General features: G+C 35.4%; 1 protein-coding gene across 3 annotated transcripts in view; it reads left to right on the plus strand.

The window, feature by feature from the left end:
• Positions 1-17,730, plus strand: part of LOC114327129 (serine protease persephone-like) — a 129,647-nt gene that overhangs the window by 21,893 nt on the left and 90,024 nt on the right. For 2 of the 3 annotated variants that reach the window (XM_028275637.2, XM_050646331.1), the window contains exons 2-5: positions 3,910-4,182; positions 7,683-7,774; positions 10,663-11,020; positions 14,800-14,957. The exons of the other annotated variant lie outside the window; for it this stretch is intronic. In XM_028275637.2, coding sequence (XP_028131438.1) covers positions 3,910-4,182; positions 7,683-7,774; positions 10,663-11,020; positions 14,800-14,957 — 881 coding nt within the window. The remainder of the gene's footprint in view (positions 1-3,909; positions 4,183-7,682; positions 7,775-10,662; positions 11,021-14,799; positions 14,958-17,730) is intronic. 3 annotated transcript variants of the gene reach the window in all.

The raw sequence follows: 17,730 nt of genomic DNA on the forward strand, positions 1-17,730 counted from the left end.
GGTGATTTTATTAAAGACTGTATGTTGAAAGTTGCCGATGTTTCATTTCCATTTCAAAAGTCAATAATTCAAAATATTTCGCTGTCAAGAAACACTGTTGCTTCAAGAATAAATGATTTATCTCAAAATTTGGTTCCTCAACTGAAGGAGAAAATTAAGGAATTTACAAACTTTTCACTGGCTGTTGATGAGAGCACTAATACTGTTGATACAGCTCAACTTGCTGTTTTTATACGAGGTATTAACAGTAACTTTGAAATAACTGAAGAACTATTAAAGTGCGTTCCATTGACAGGTACTACAACAGCAAATGATATTTATTCTGCATTGGAGCATTTGATGGCAGAATATGGACTCGATTGGAATATACTTAGCAGCACAACTACGGATGGCGCTCCTGCCATGGTTGGCCAACATTCGGGCGTTGTAACTAAATTAAAACAGAAAACATCAGGAAATTTTGTGGGATTTCACTGTATAATTCACCAGGAATCATTGGCATCCAAACATTTAAAAATGCACCATGTCATGCAACCTATAATTAAAATAGTAAATTTTATAAGGAGCAGAGGACTAAATCACCGACAGTTCAGGCAGTTTTTACAAGATTTGGACGAAAAGTTTTCTGATGTCCCTTATTTCACCGAAGTTCGTTGGCTCAGTCGAGGAGTAGTTTTAGAAAGATTTTTTGCATTACGTGACCCTATTCAAGCTTTCATGTTAGAAAAAGGCAACCCAATTGATTATGACAATGACTGGTGGGTTGATTGTGCCTTTTTGGTAGATATGAATAAACACTTGACTGATCTGAATGTAAAGTTACAGGGTAAAAATCTGATTGTCACTCAAATGTACTCATGTATTCAAGCCTTTGAAACAAAGTTGAGGCTGTGGGAAAATCAGGTAAAAAATCAAACTTTGGATCATTTCCCTCATTTAAAATCATTTGGCACAGTGGATCAAAAAAAATTGGATCAATATTCTCAACTTCTGCAAAATCTTATCACGGAATTCAACAATCGTTTTGAAGACTTCCACAAAATGAATGAAATGGAATTCCCAATTTTCAACAATCCATTCAATTTTGAAGCTTCACAGGCACCAGTTCATTTGCAAATGGAGTTGATAGATCTTCAATCGGACAGTATTTTGAAAGAAAAATTTAAAGAGGTTAACGCACTTACATTTTATACACAATATTTCAAGAGTTTGGATAACTACCCGGAATTAAAAAAGCATGCAGCACGCATTCTGTGCATGTTTGGTAGCACCTATTTATGTGAGCAGATGTTTTCCGTCATGAAAATAAATAAGAACAAACATCGCACAAGACTTACAAATGAACATCTCCAATCAATTCTTAAAATAAATACAACGAATATGATACCTGACATCAATGAGCTTGTCAAAAACAAGAGAAGTCAGGTATCTGGATCCTCGAGCTCAAAATAATTACCCTCTTTTATAACTTTGATATGATTTTTAACAACCGTATATTATAAGTATACTATTAAATAAAATGTTATAATAATTCAGTACGTTTTTTTTTATTTGAATCTGGCCCGCCGACACATTCTGAATTTAATATATGGCCCTCTGCAAAATTGAGTTTGACACCCCTGCTTTAGAGAAAAGTCACTAAAGACCTTTTCTGTTTGGAATGATCCAAAAAACCTAAAAAAATTTTGTTGCATGCAAAAAAAATAATTTTAGGAAAAAAACAAAAAAAAAACGTTTAAAAAATTTTTGACCAACTTTTGGTCCTGGCAACATGCAAATTTGTTAAAAGGGGTCCTTTTTGAGTAAGAATGTGCAAAAAATCTGAATTAGAATATTTTTCCTAGCGGATGCGCAGTGGCTTTCTGGACTACATGTGTTTCGGTTTATTTCCACATCAGTTAAAGATTACTTGAAATTTTTTCTACAATGTACTTATTGTAATGAAACTGCAAAACCTTTATAAACTAGGTTTTAATATACAAGAAATCAGCATGAGGTGATTAATGAAATTACAAAAACATTACATAAGCAGATGACAGTAACTAAGATGAGAAATAACAAACATAGCAGTTCACAGACTACTACACTTATTAATAACCTATGTCCTAAAAGTTTTGACACAAAATTCAATGACAAAATAATTTTAACAAAAACAAAATAACATCATATTGCCTATAGAAACAAAAGTTTGTTTACTTTTTTTACTGTTAGTTGAGATTTATTTATTTTGATTTTTTTGGCTATAAGGTCTATAAATTAGAAATAAGAAAAAATATCTACAAGTTTGTTGGACGGGTACCCAAAACTGAAATCTGTCGAATATTCCAGAATGAAAACATTTCACGCAGAATCATTTATAGAACAAAATAACGTTCCGAGCACGAAATACCATATCTAAATCTACCAAAAAGTTGAGAATCACGTGCGTTTACTGCACAGAGCTCAGAGAGATTGGTGAGCAGAGCAAAAAACTAGGTTGGAATGTCAACTATGAGATTGGCTCGTCAATACAGATGCTCTGAGCGTGCTATATCGTTGGAATTTAGGAGGAATGGTCTTAAATATCGAAAGAGACGTAAGTGACCCAAATACGCTCAAACGCAACTCATTATACCGAGATACTGTCATCAAGTGAGGCATGAAATTTACAGATAAAATCCTTATCTGACGAGCAATTTCTAACAAAGAGGTATCCCTACATGTTGTAGGAAGAGTCAGGGTAAAGCCTTAAATGGTCACAATTATATTAATAACTGCCTTTCCAAATTGCTTCAGTTTCTCCACGAACATCATGTTAATGACGACCTTATGTTTGACCAGACTTACCATCATGTCGTTACTCAAAAGAAACCTAAAAATGACTTCGACATCACTTTCTCTTTCTTCCCAAAAATGATAGCCCTCCAAACTTGCCGCAGGATCGCCCAATGGAGAATTTGTAGGCATTATTTATTTTAAAAATAGAAAAATAGACGGTTTCGTTTTGATTTAAATCTGTCTCCTGCCATCCCCGATAGCGCTATTTCTAGGTCTACCTGTTGTCAAGGAGGCTATGCAAGAAGACAAATTTACATCAAAACTTCCGTAGTTCTCGGTATAAAATAAAACTATTTATACCGGAGTATGGTTAGAACGCCCTCTAACGGGAATAAGTGAAATGAATGTCGACTCGATTCAAGTTTTCTGTTAACCCAGATATGAAAATTCACTTATTCCCCGTTAGAGGGCGTTCTAACCTTACTCCGGTATAAATAGTTTTATTTTATACCGAGATCTAAGGAAGTTTTGATGTAAATTTGTCTTCTTGCATAGCCTCCTTGACAACAGGTAGACCTAGAAATAGCGCTATCGGGGGATGGCAGGAGACAGATTTAAATCAAAACGAGACCGTCTATTTTTCTATTTTTACTAATGCTATACTCTGTATGAGAGTACAAAGACTCGTTGCATATAAGTTCTCTGAATCGCATTTTGGAATATTTTCCTAGCGGTGCCTTTTGATATTTTCATATCTGGATTAACAGAAAACTTGAATCGAGTCGACATTCATTTCAATTATTTATTTTATTTAGGAAAGTTTATCACGGAGGCTAAGCCCAATAAAAAGAACAATAATTAAGACTACGAAAAACAAAAATTGATCTGAATTACGTCCAGGACCTCATGAGGTGGTTTCGAAGAAATTTGCGTCTGGTAGAGCAGAATGGGTCACTCCACATAATTCGATAGTATAGTTTCGTTAAGTATTGAGTTGTAATTTATGAAAACTAGTAGTGTTTAAATAAATTTCTTCATTAAAAAAATCCGATAAATACCTATTTGTACCAACACTTTTAGGACATGTATACGTTATTAATAATTCAAATATTCTGATACTATTATTGTAATCAATTTTCTTCTTTGTTGCAGTTGGCAGTAAATGCCACACTTCAGGACTACCTGGTATATGCAAAAGTGTCACAGAATGTCCACAGGCATTGGACTCGTTACGAAAATTCCATAAACACAATTTTAAAAGATGTCTTTGGGACCATATGGACGAAATCATATGCTGCCCTGGCAATGTGGTAAAGGGCCCTACAGAGATAGATCCCTATCCCGACGGTAGTACGGAAGTACCTACTAAAAGACCCAACACGGACAATAAAGGACAATTTCCTAATAAAAGAAGATACCAACAAGGTAAACACTGTATTCAAGAATAAGACTAAGTTTTTAATCTAATAGCACATAAAATAATACTAAAAATATTACTCTACATCCCACCAGATTGAAAACAATAGGAACCTTCTCTGGTTACACCTCTGAGGCTTCTAAAATTTGCAAGCCATAACGGATGCTGAGACTAAAGAAGATGAGGGAATTTTACAATTTATAATTCATGTCCCATCTGCTCAGCGAGGTAAAGTTCCAACGAGAATGGTTCCCTTCGTACTCCAATCAGAGTAAACATGTAAATAAAAGATGAATAACCATTTTCAATTTCGTTGCAACACGAAACTACAGCCGCATCATATTCTAGTTCAATCAGAGAGTGCAGCAAGTACCTATACCGGTTTCGAAACTTATTAGTCTCTCATCAGGAGACACATATGCTAGCACATATCCGTACCTGCACGCCGGGGTTTGTCCTGGTTGGGCCAGAGAGAGCAGCATATGTGCCTCCTGATGAGAGACTAATAAGTTTCGAAACCGGTAGAGGTGCTTGCTGCACTCTCTGATTGAACTAGAATATGATGCGGCTGTAGTTTTGTGTTGCAACGAAATTGAGAATGGTTATTTATTTTTGATTTACATGTTTACTTTGATTGGAGTACGAAGGGAACCATTCTCGTTGGAACTTTACCGCGCTGAGCAGATTGGACGTGAATTATAAATTGTAAAATTCCCTCATCTTCTTTAGTCTCAGCATCTGTTATGGCTTGCAAATTTTAGAAGCCTCGGAGGTGTAACCAGAGAAGGTTCCTATTGTTTTCAATCTGGTGGGATGTAGAGTAATATTTTTAATGTTATTTTAAGTGCTATTAGATTGAAAACTTAGTCTTTTGCTAGCAGTTTCCGCTAGGGTATCCCTGCCATCTCGTTCGTTGCAAGCCGTGACTGCATGCCGGGGTTTGATCTGGTTGGGTCAGAGAGAGCAGCAAATGTGCCTCCTGATGAGAGACTAATAAGTTTCGAAACCGGTAGAGGTGTTTGCTGCACTCTCTGATTGAACTAGAATATGATGCGGCTGTAGTTTCGTGTTGCAACGAAATTGAAAATGGTTATTCATTTTTGATGTATCCAAGAATCTTTATTCTATGATTAATCTCATCCTCTCTCTCTTTAATAGCACTACAACCATATCAAGCCTTGGCCTCCTCCAAACCTCCAAACCGGTGCCTCCAATCTTGCCGGTCCCGCGCAGATTTTTTCCAGGTTCTTACATGTAGCAAATATTGCGCGTCCGCTGTCACTTCATCCCCTCATGTTCCGTGGCTTTCCTTTTGGTCTTACGCCCTGCATTTTACTATCTTCAGCTCTTTCTTGGCAATATTTCAGTCTCCATGTTCACTAGATGACAATCCCATCGAAGACTTTGAAGTTTAACGAATTCTGAGTAGGGTGTCTCTTTGAACAGTTGGTAGAGTTCATAGTTGCATCTGGATTTCCATACTTCGTTTTCGTTAAAAATTCCAAAATTTTCTCCCTAAGGGGAGAAAATTTTGGAATCTTTTTTGGAATTTTTCTCCCTTTTCTTTCGAGTACTTCCAGCTTTCTTTTTGTATTTTCTGTCATCATCCATGTCTCGCATTCATAACGTACTACTGACTACTGGTATTAGTCCAGAGAAATAAGATTTTTCTTGTAACACATCCCCCTCCAGGCCGAAGCCAAATTTTTTGAGTAGTATGGACATCTATATTAATAATCTAAATGTTTCCTGCAGCTGATTTTGATGATATACATAGTTATAAACAAATGAAGATCAAAAAACGGTAAATTTTCGCTTTTTTCGTCTATTACCAAAAAGTTAAGCATTTTAAACAAATTTGAGAGTAAGAAACTCATAAATCGTATAAAGAACTTCAATATGACATTCGCTAAATATGTCTATCCTTATTGGTTGCTTAGAAAATTACAAAATAAATCATAAATTTTGAGTTTTTATAAATATTCATAACTTATGTAAAAATTAACTTAGAACCTTCTTATTACGCGGAAAGCTGAGACTTCTTGTGCTTAAATTATATTTTAAATTTTAAAGTAATTGGTCAAATAGTTTTAAAGTAATTTAATTTGTTTATCCCAAATTCATTTTACATTGTAAGTCAGAAAATTATGAGGATACAGTAATACTTCGGACAGTTTATGAAAGAAGAACATTTTATACTATTAACTTAATTTAAAAAAATGACAAAAATAATTTTAAACAGTGTAAAATTATTTTTCAAAAGCATGTCGACTTTTTGCTTACGTATAAATAATTAGAATAACTTTTTTAACCGTTACTTAGGACAATTAAGAACGAAGTTAGCCCCCCCTCCCTTCCTGCAAAATAATTTTGCAATATTTAGAATTATTTTTTTTGTCATTTTTTTTAATTAAATTATTAGTGTAAATCTTCTTCTTTCATAAACTATTCAAAGTATTACTGTAATCTCATAATTTTCTGACTTATAGTGTTGCAAAAAAATTAATTTGGGATAAACAAATTAAATAACTTTTAAACTATTTGACCAATTGCTTTGAAATTTAGGGTATGATTTAAGCACCAGAATTCTCGGCATTCCGTGTAATGGTTCTAAGTTGATTTTTACATAAGTTATGAATATTTATAAAAACTCAAAATTTATGATTTATTTTGCAATTTTCTAAGCAACCAATAAGGATAGACATATTGAGCGAACGCCATATTGAAGTTTTTTATACGATTTATAAGTTTCTTACTCTCAAATTTGTTTAAAATGCTTAACTTTTTGGTAATAGACGAAAAAAGCGAAAATTTACCGTTTTTTGATCTTCATTTGTTTATAACTATGTATATCATCAAAATCGGCTGCAGGAAACATATAGGTTATTATTATAGATGTCCATACTACTCAAAAAATTTGGTTTCGGCCTGGAGGGGATTGTGTCACCAACAGGATATATTTTTTTCTTATTTCTCTGAACAATAGTCTTGTAAGCCCTAATGTTTTATCTCCAATCTGTGTTTTAGAGCGATAGGTGATAGGTAGACATGTGCGAGTGAAAAATAAGCTTTGTTTCCCTTTTCTATTCTCCTTTGAATTTCTAGTTCTTCTGTCTCATCAGTGTTCAATGGAACTCCCAAATATTTGAAACTTTCTATAGTTTCAATATCGTTCTCATCGTCCTCTAATTCAACTGCGTGTCTGTTTCCTCAAGCTGTTGGCTGTGTTGCCTTTTTTGTCTTTTGAATATTTATTTCTAGTCCACTGTTTTTAGTTGCGAATAAATGCTATTATTTTAGTTAATGTAAGCTAGTAATAGGAGTTTTCAACGCTTCCCATTCGTTTCGAGCTTCTGTCATATGTCGTATATTAATATTATACACGGATTGTACGACATATGACAGTATGGACATAAGCCCGAAACAAATGAGATGCGTTGAAAATCCTATGGTTTAAGAAACTAAAATTGTTATAGGAAAATATTAAAAGCATTTCTTATTATTTTAGCTTGCGATGCAATTGAAACAGAATCTAGATCAAATATTATTTTTCACATCACAGATGGTGAAGATGCTTTGGACAAGGAGTTTCCACATATGGTAAGAATGAAAAAATACTTTATATTACTATTTTTGTAAATATTACATGGTATATAATAATAATAATTTAATGATGATCTAATGATAATTTAATGGACAATGGAAAGTACTCAGACGATATCTATTATTGTTTCTATTACTGGAGTCATTCTGAAGTACCTATGTACTAGAAAACATAAAAAAGCTGGGTCTCAATGAACATCTTTATAAGACCACGCAGAAAGCTGTGCTACTCTCGACGTTCAGATACGCACGAAAATTTTTGGGAGATAATCCGGAGTATCAAGTCACCTAGGGTTCGATAACATGGAAAGAGTCCTTCCAGAGCTAAAACCTTTTGATACTATGGGTATCTGGGATGAGTGAATCTTCCCCTTAGAGGGTGTGACAGCCGTATGGCTAAATCTGGATTTAATGAGAGTATGCTTGAGAATGGCAACTACAGGATATACTGGGACCGCACTGTGCTCATTCTTCTTGTACTTCATTGTACTTCAATCTCTCATTGATGCACTCCCATCTTACGTACAGATCTTCTTTAAGAACCATCCCCGCGACGAAGGTTGGTAATCATCATGGGTATTCTGCTATTGAGCATGGCTATTGAACCATTCTCTCAGGTGCTTCAAACGCGCCTGCTTCCAACGCTTCACCTACCCTATTTTCCCTTGAATTATAATGTCAGATACGTACAGATATTCCTCTATATTTCTTACAAACATGTTTATTTCCATTTTTGTGGAAACATACTATAAGGCTCTCACTCCATTCTATCAACATTTCTTTTCTTTGCCATATTTCATTTATAAGGTGCTGTATTTTTACATGAAGTTGTTCTACTCCTTTCTTAATCACTACCCCATGAATGCCATTTGGACCCGGCGCTTTGCTATTTCTTATTGCCAATAGTGTTGCCTTTACTTTCTCAAGAGCTGGTAACGCTATATCGGGTTCTGCTGAGTGGTACTGTTTTTGTTGACTCATCAGTATTTAACAACTGTTTGAAATACTCTTTCCATTGTCGGATTATGTCCTTATTTTCCGTAAGCAGTTGTCCCCTATCATCTTTTATGAATCCCGGTTTATTTATCTTATTGCCCTTTACTGTTTTTTTTTTCTTATAAAATTGCCTAGACTGACAGCTTCTATGGTTGCTCTCAAGTTGTTTTATCAGATTTTTCTAGGTATTGTTTTTTCTTCCTTCTCAACACTTTTCTTGTTTTTCCTAATTCTATGGTAAGCCTCTCTATTCTCATTTATTGGTCTTGTACCTCCATCCTTATGTTGGTTTTAGCTTTAAACTTTGTTCACATTCCTGGTCGAACCACTTCTTTTTTTCTTCACACTTTTCCGTATACATTCTGTTGCTGTCCTTTCTATAGTTTCTCTTATACTTTGGCATTTCTAGTTTAATGTCAGCTCTGTATTTTCTATCGGTTCTTGTTCTTTCTCATGTAATTCGAGATTTTGTATATTCCAGTCGTTGTCTTGTAAGTTCTACTTTGTCCACTTCGTGCTTCTCTTTATTAAAATCTTTGTTCTTTTTCTTCTTAGGGTGCCTGTCCGTTCCGAACGTTGGCGATCATTCTGGCTATGATGACTTTGTTGTTTGCTATACGAAATAGTTGTGCTGAGGTCTTTTTATACCATGCTCTCAGGTTAGATTTTCTTCTTCGTCCTAGGGCCCTTTTTCCTTCAATTTTACCTTGTAAAATGCATTGGAGTAGCTCATATCTGCCTTGATTTCTCATTATATGTCCCAAGTACTGCAGCTTACGGCCCTTCACGATGTTAACTGTTGACTAAATCTGCGGTTGTGTTCATCCTTCGTATTACTTCTTCATTGATGACTTTGTCTGTCCATGGTATCTTCAGGATCCTTATGTACAACCATAGCTCAAAAGCCTGAAGTTTCGATAGAGTTTCTGCCTTCAATGTCCACGTTTCTACTCCGTATAGAAGCACTGAGTACACGTAACGTTTGAGGAGCCTTATTTTTGTTTTTAGAGTGAGGTCATGGCTCTTGAACACAGAGCTCATAGTCAAGAATGCACTTTTTGCCTTTCCGATGCGACATCTAATCTCTTGAATATTGTCCCACGACTCATTGATTATAGTTCCCAAATAATTGTATTGTGAGACACGTTCAAATCGCATTTGGTACACATACATATTTGCTCCAATTATGTTTTACTTGCTGATGATCATTAGCTTGGTTTTGCAGCTGTTTATATCTAATCCATATGTTCTACTTGTTTCCGATATTTTATTCATTAAGTTTTATAGCCCTTCTATGGTATTGGAAAACACTATTGTATCATATGCATACCGCAAGTTACTGAGCTTGACTCCATTTATTGAGATGCCTTCATCAATATCTTTTAGAGCCTCTTCAAAAATATATTCTGAGTACAGATTGAATATCAGCGGTGAAGTTATGCATCCTTATCTCACTCCCCTTAAGATTTTGACCTGATCTGTATATTCTCCAACTATTCGGAGCACTGCTGATTGATTCCAATACAGGTTAGCTATTATTTTCAGGTCTCTTCCGTCAATCCCTGCCCTCTTAAGCACTTCCATCATTTGTTCATGTCGGACTCTATCGAAAGCCTTCTTGTAGTCAATCAGGCATGCAAAAACATCACAGCTGACATCTCTAAATTTCTGAAACAACACCTGCACGCTAAATAAAGCTTCCCTCGTACTAACGGTGTTCAGAAATCCAAATTGGTTGGGCGCAATTTGTTCTTAATAAGAAGTAAAACGAGCTGAACTCTGCACTTCTCATTCTATGTGCGCTGATGATACTACTAGAGTGCCTTCCATCAATGAGTACATGATCTCTCTGGTGCTGAGTAGTCTACTTACTAAATTTTATCTTTCAGGTAGCCCTTGGCTTCGAAGATAGTGATCTTCCACCGGGAGAACTCAGCTGGAAATGTGGAGCATCTCTAATCTCTCCCAATTTCTTGCTGACAGCGGCCCACTGTGTATCTAAAGAGAAACCTATAAGAGCCCGTATGGGAGTTACAAAAATCACCGATACCCATCATCAAGAAATCGATGTTAAGAGAATTAGAATACACGAATCTTATGATCCGTTAGGGAAACACGGTGATCTTGCCATTGTAGAGTTAACAAGAAATGCCACTTTATCCGATAGCGTGAAACCAGCGTGTCTGTACTGGAAACATGACGATCCTCTAGGACTACTTGTAACAGGATGGGGGAAAACGTCTGTGTGTGAGTATTATTTTGTACTTAGAATTTTACCGTAAGAAATTTTACTAGAATTTTCTTCTTCTTCAAGTGTCATCTTCGTTCCGAAGGTTGGCGATCATCAGGGCTATACGTATTTTTGAAACTGCTGACCGAAACAATTCGTTGTTGCTACAGCTATACCATTCCCGTAGATTCTTTAGCCAGGAGTTTCGTCTTCTTTCTATGGACCTTTTTCCTGCTATCTTCCCCTGCATAATTATCCGAAGCAGTTCATATCTTTCGCCTCTTGTAATGTGTCCCAAGTATTGCAATTTTCGTTTTTTGATCGTAAATATGACTTCCTTTTCTTTATTCATTCTTCTCAAGACCTCGACGTTTGTGACTCTTTCCGTCCATGATATTCTCAAGATTCTGCGATACATCCACAGTTCAAATGCCTTTAATTTTTTGGTATCAATCTTTTTCAGCGTCCATGACTCCATTCCGTAGAGCAGCACAGAAAGTACGTAACATCTCATCAGGCGAAGTTTCATTTCAACGCTCAAATCTCTTCCACAGAACACTCTCTTCATTTTAGTGACAATTTTTTGCTCAATTAGAAATCCAATGAAATCAATTAATTTGTGGTCATCTGATTGAATACAACCAATAAAACCAACATTATACTGAAAACAGATCCCATGGGCTATTTTCACTCAATCATGTAGCTATGGATACCTACATTTCGTTTCATTTCGATTTTGACATTTCAAATATTCAATATTTCAAAATGTCACGATTTGGTTATAATACTGATGAGAATATTAATGAAATTATCGAATCAAATATACCAAAGAATACTGTTTACAGTAAAAAATTTGTATGGAAAGCGTTTATGGACTTTTGCAATGATAGAAAATATGAATTAGATGGAAATCGGACGGTGGAAGAATTGGCGTCGATTTTAAAGGATTGGGCTGTGAACATGAGAAGAAAAGATGGTACAGTGTTTAAAGAAGCTACTGTCAAAACCATGTGGAACCTAACAAGTAAGCTTTTACAAGACAAGTATTATAAGGAAATGAAAGTTATTATTGACCCATTCAAAAGCGTTGTATTTCAACAAGCGCGAGCTGCCCGCGATTCTATACGACGAAAACTACAATCGGATCCCTGTAAAAGGAAACAAAGTTCAGAGGCATTGAGTGCAGTAGAAATAACAAAAATGATAAATTTGTGGAACGAAGACACCCCTGAAGGGCTACAACGGAAATTCTATCACATAACCGCCGTAGAATTAGCTTGGCGAGGTGGGGAAGCTGCTGCTTGTTTGATTGACTTTTTTTGTATTGAAACAAATAACGATGATTCTGTAACAAATCGAGTACAATATAACCCTGTATTCAGCAAGACTTGCCAAGGTGGTTCAAGAAGGTGTACTGACAGCAAATTTTTAATAGAAAACAACAACAGTAACGTATGTCCTGTCAGATTATTTAAAAAATTGTTATCAAAAAGGGGCCCAAATATTAAAACGGATAGATTATTCCTAAGAACAAATCGTTACTGGAAAACCGAAAATGATCATTGGTATGATAATATGCCCATTGGAAAAAACATGATTCAAAATTGGACAAAAACGTCTGCCGAAGCGATTGGCTTGAAAACCAAGGAAAAAAAAATTACTAATCACTCCAATAGATCGACCGCGGTCAGTTGGTTGGCCAAAAGTGGTGTTCAAGAGCAAGAGCTTATAAAAATTACGGGGCATAACAATCCCAACTCAATAAAACCGTACTTGAACATTGACGAAGAACATCATAATAAAATTATTAACAGCATGCGTAGTGGAAATACATCTTCATCAGTTATAGAAACTAACATGTCTGGATCTTCATTAAATTTTTCTAATTGTTCCTTTGTTAATTGCACATTTAAATAAATTGTTTCTGCTCTGTATTTTTTTTTTTCATAACCAGCAAAAAATTTTCTATCCGAATAACCCTCGAACATTGATAAATGCTCAAAAATTTTTTAACAACTTTCTCAAGCTTGTTGCTTACAGGCAACAGACCTCCGCCTACGGCGTCGGTCTGTTTCCAAGCAACAAGCTTTCGAAATCTGTAATAAAATTTTTTCGAACAATTATCAATGTCCTTGGGTTATTACTACTGAATATGGATCTGGCTTTTTCTATTTTTATTTTGATTTCTACTGAGCTATCGTTGTCTTCATTTATAAAAGTGCCTAAATATTTGTATTTGCTAACTCGATCGATAATTTCATTGTGTAAATATAAATTTTGGACATTTCGTGTTGATTTCGATATTACCATAAATTTAGTTTCCTTTATGTTCAAAGATAGTCCATATTCTTCGCTGCAGTCTGCTATCTTATTCACCAATGTCTGTAGCTCTTCAAGTGTTTCTGCGATCAGAACGGTGTCGTCGGCAAATCTCAGATTGTTTAATCTAACACCATTTATTTTAATACCTATGGATTGCTCAGAGAGTGTCCTATTCATTACGTCCTCGGAATAGAGATTAAACAGGGTTGGTGACGGTATACACCCTTGTCTCACACCCCGCTTTATTTCAATTTCTTCAGTGGTATTATTCTCTACTCTCATTACTGCTTTCTGATTGTAGTACATATTTGCTATTAGTCAGATGTCTCTTTTATCTAAATTCTTTTCTGCCAGGAGTCTGATTAGATGATCATGCCGTACTTTATCAAAGGCCTTGTTATAATCTATGAAACACATGAATACATCTTGATTTATGTCAAGATATCTTTGAGACATAACGTTCAGTGCAAACAACGCCTCTCTTGTTCCGAGTCCATTTCGGAATCCAAATTGGGTATCATTGATGTCCATTTCCAGTTTTCTGTGTACTCTAGTGTCTATAATTTTCAGGAATATTTTCAATATATGGCTTATCAAACTGATTGTACGGTTCTCACCACATTGTTTGGCATTCATCTTTTTTGGTATAATAACACAGGTGGATAAAAGCCATTCTTGTGGTATTTTTCCTGATGTATAAATGCTATTGAAAAGTTCAACTAAAATGTGGATCGAGTCTTCTTTTATCAGTTTAAAGATTTCCGTTGGTATTTCATCTGGACCTGGGGCTTTACCGTTTTTCATTCTTTTTAGTGCGTACATTACTTCCTATTCCGTTATTTCTGGACCTTCGTGTTCTTGTATGTTACTTAGTTCAGATTGTTGTCTATCATCTGCAAAGAGTTCTTCAACATATTTTTTCCATGTCTTCAACTGTTCTTCTAGTTCTGTTATTATGTTTCCGTTGACATTATACAGGGTATTCGGCTGCTTACGTTTTTGTGTACCTGCAAGTTCTTTCACTTTTTTATGTACATTAAAAATATCATGTTTTGCCTGCAATTGCTCTATTTCTTCACATTTTTTTTTATAAAAATCTTCCTTTGTTATTCTGATTTCTTTTTTGATTTCTTTCTGTATTTGTTTATACCTTTGTTCGTTTTTTCCTTTCATTATTCTCCGACTGTCCATGAGAAGAAGGCTTTTATCAGTCATCCACCTTAGCTTTATTTTTGGTTTTTCTTTAGTCAGAATTTTCTTCGCAGGACATTTTTACGTTTTGCCATTTTTTATCTATGTTGTTCGTTGGCTGAGATGTTTCTTTTTCATGAAGTATTTTCAAATTATTATTAATACATCTTTGCAGTTCCTCCTTTACCTTCAGGTTACATAAATGACTGACGTCTATCTGGTTTGCTCTTCTTTTCCGCACCAAGAAACAAATGCTAATATTTTTTTCTTTTTAAATTTTTAGATAACGAAGATGATAGAAGTATAATTTTGCAAAAAGCCAAATTGGTTCCTGTTTCTACTACATCATGTAACAATACATACTCTACTAGATCTCTGGGTATTCAAACAATAGAAAACACACAAATCTGTGCTTTTGGAAACTCTTCTGACGCCTGCTGGGTAAGTCTACTTTAAATATATTATCAGTTTTGACACTGACTTAGAGTGATATACATTATCCATTCTTACTTAAAGAAATTCCATTCTTTATGCCTTTTTTTCTGGGGCTGTTCTTTGTTTTTACCACATCTTGTTATCTACCAAGATTGAATAATAACCAGGATTGAAATTTCACGTAAGGCTTTTATGATCTGGAAACCAGTTTTATGTAACCGAAGCCTGTCGATGAAGATTCGCAAAAAGGTCCTAAAATGTTACGTGTGGTCTATATTATTGTATGGTTGTGAGACATGGACGTTAAAAACCACAATGCTAAATAAATTAGAAGCATTCGAATTGTGGTGCTATCGACGAATCCTAAAGATATCGTGGGTTTCGCACACTTCCAATGAAAATGTTCTGCAAATGATGAATTCAGAACGTCTGCTCATAAAAATCATAAAGAGGAGTAAAACACAATACTTTGGCCATGTAATTAGAGGGCCTAAATACCATCTACTTCGCCTTATAATACAAGGAAAAGTGGAGGGAAAGAGATGGATTGGTCGAAAGAAACTTTCATGGTTGCGTAATATTAGACAATGGTGTGGTTGGCGAAATTAGATCTAGGATAGAGCAGGCTAGAGCCGCTTTTGGAAGGATGTTCAAGGTGTTATGTAACAGAGACCTAAAATTGGCATTGAGAATCCGCCTACTTCGCTGCTACGAGTTCTCGGTCTTACTTTATGGCGTCGAGTCCTGGAATGTAAATAAAATAGATCTAAAACGCCTTGAGGCTTTCGAAATGTGCTGCTATAGAAGAATTTTAAAAGTTTCCTGGGTAGAGAAGATTCGAAACTCCACAATACTAGAACGTCTCAGCAAGACTACTGAAATAATAAAAAGCATCAAGCAGAGAAAGCTGAAGTATTTCGGACATGTAATGAGAGGTCCCAAATATAGGTTGCTACAAAATATCATGCAAGGAAAAATAGCAGGCAAACGCAGTCCAGGACGAAGACGAACCTCATGGTTGAAGAACTTGCGAGATTGGTATAGTGCTCATACAAGCATGCTATTTAGGGTGTCAGTGATTTAAAATTAAGATAGCTATGTTGGTAACCAACGTTCTGAAAGGACATGGTACATGAAGAAGAAGAAGTCTACAGGGGCCATCCTGCTTTCAGAATTCAGTACGTGTGACTGTCAACTGCGTACAAGTAGGAGAGGGTAGTTTTAGTTGGTAAGCAGGATATCACGAAGACATCGGTTTGCAGGACCTCCTTTTAGGGAAGAATGTACTTTGATGTACTCCTCTATTCTGAATCCAACACACGCCAGCCATCCCCCCTAGGGATACAACCAGGTACGACCAGGTTTTTACAAAAATTTCCACCCTCAGAAGAAAAAAAAAGTAATAAGACCAATAATGACGTATGTGTCAGAAGCCCAACGCATGACAGTTAAAACATAAAGACAGGAGAATACTGACAAGAATTGCAAGAAATACTCTGAGAGAGCGAAAGCGGAGTGAAAACTTAAGAAGAGAATGTAATAAAATTGATAATGGAGAAGAATATCGCTCTAAATATTAGTCTAGTCGCAACATAGGGGGTCCCGTGGACACCCTCAGTTCGCCTCGATTTTATGGTGGTATTATAGGTTTTTTGGGTCGCTGTGGCCCAAATGTGGTACGTTTAATTGTTATTAACAAATTATTATAAATTGATAGTGTTAAGGTCTTCTCTGGTGTTTTGTTGGTCGCTGAATCGAATGAGACTAGTCGCGATTACTCAAAATGTGTTCTTATTTTGTTAATAACAAAATAATTGTTTATTCGCCGAAAAGCTCGAAACGCTCTATCTACAGCAAGTTTGTAGTCTTTTTCATAATATTTTTATACGCTAAATCGATTGCCACTAGTCGTGATAGCTTAAACCACGTTCCGACTTTGTTATTAATAAATTATTGCAAAAATAACGGTTTATAGTACGTTTACTCACGGTTTTTGCTCTAAATTTTAAAAAACCACTTGGAGTGACATAAAATTTGGCATCCACGTAGCTAACATGTCAAACAAAACAAGTGATATTGTGCCGATGTGTGCTTTTACCTGGGGGTGAGTTTCACCCCGTTTTGGGGGGGAAGAAGAAACCTTTAAAATAAGTCCGGAATTAGATAAACTGATTAATTCTAAGCAACTTTTGTTCTATCCAGTTTTTTCACTAAGTCAATACTTTTCGAGTTATTTCGTTTTTTTGTTGAAAAATGAACATATTCACTCGCAAATAACTCAAAAAGTATTGACTTAGTGAAAAAACTGTATAGAACAAAAGTTGCTTAGAATTAATCAGTTTATCAACTTCCGGACCTATTTTAAAGGTTTTTTCACAAGCAGTAGTTTCAGAGTAAAAGCAGACATCAGCACAATATCACTTGTTTTGTTTGACATGTTAGCTACGTGTATGCCAAATTTCATGTCAATCCAAGTGGTTTATTAAAATTTAGAACAAAAACCGTGAGTGAACGTACTATAAACCGTTATTTTTGCAATAATTTATTAATAACAAAGTCGGAACCTGGTTTAAGCTATCACGACTAGCGGCAATCGATTTAGCGTATAAAAATACTATGAAAAAGACTACAAACTTGCTGTAGATAGCGCATTTCGAGCTTTTCGGCGAATAAATTATTATTTTGTTATTAACAAAATAAGAACATATTTTGAGTAATCGCGACTAGTCGCATTCGATTCAGCAACCAAAAATACACCAGAGAAGACCTTAACACTATC

This window comes from Diabrotica virgifera, chromosome 3 (assembly GCF_917563875.1).
Source record: "Diabrotica virgifera virgifera chromosome 3, PGI_DIABVI_V3a".
Classification (NCBI taxonomy): domain Eukaryota; kingdom Metazoa; phylum Arthropoda; class Insecta; order Coleoptera; family Chrysomelidae; genus Diabrotica; species Diabrotica virgifera.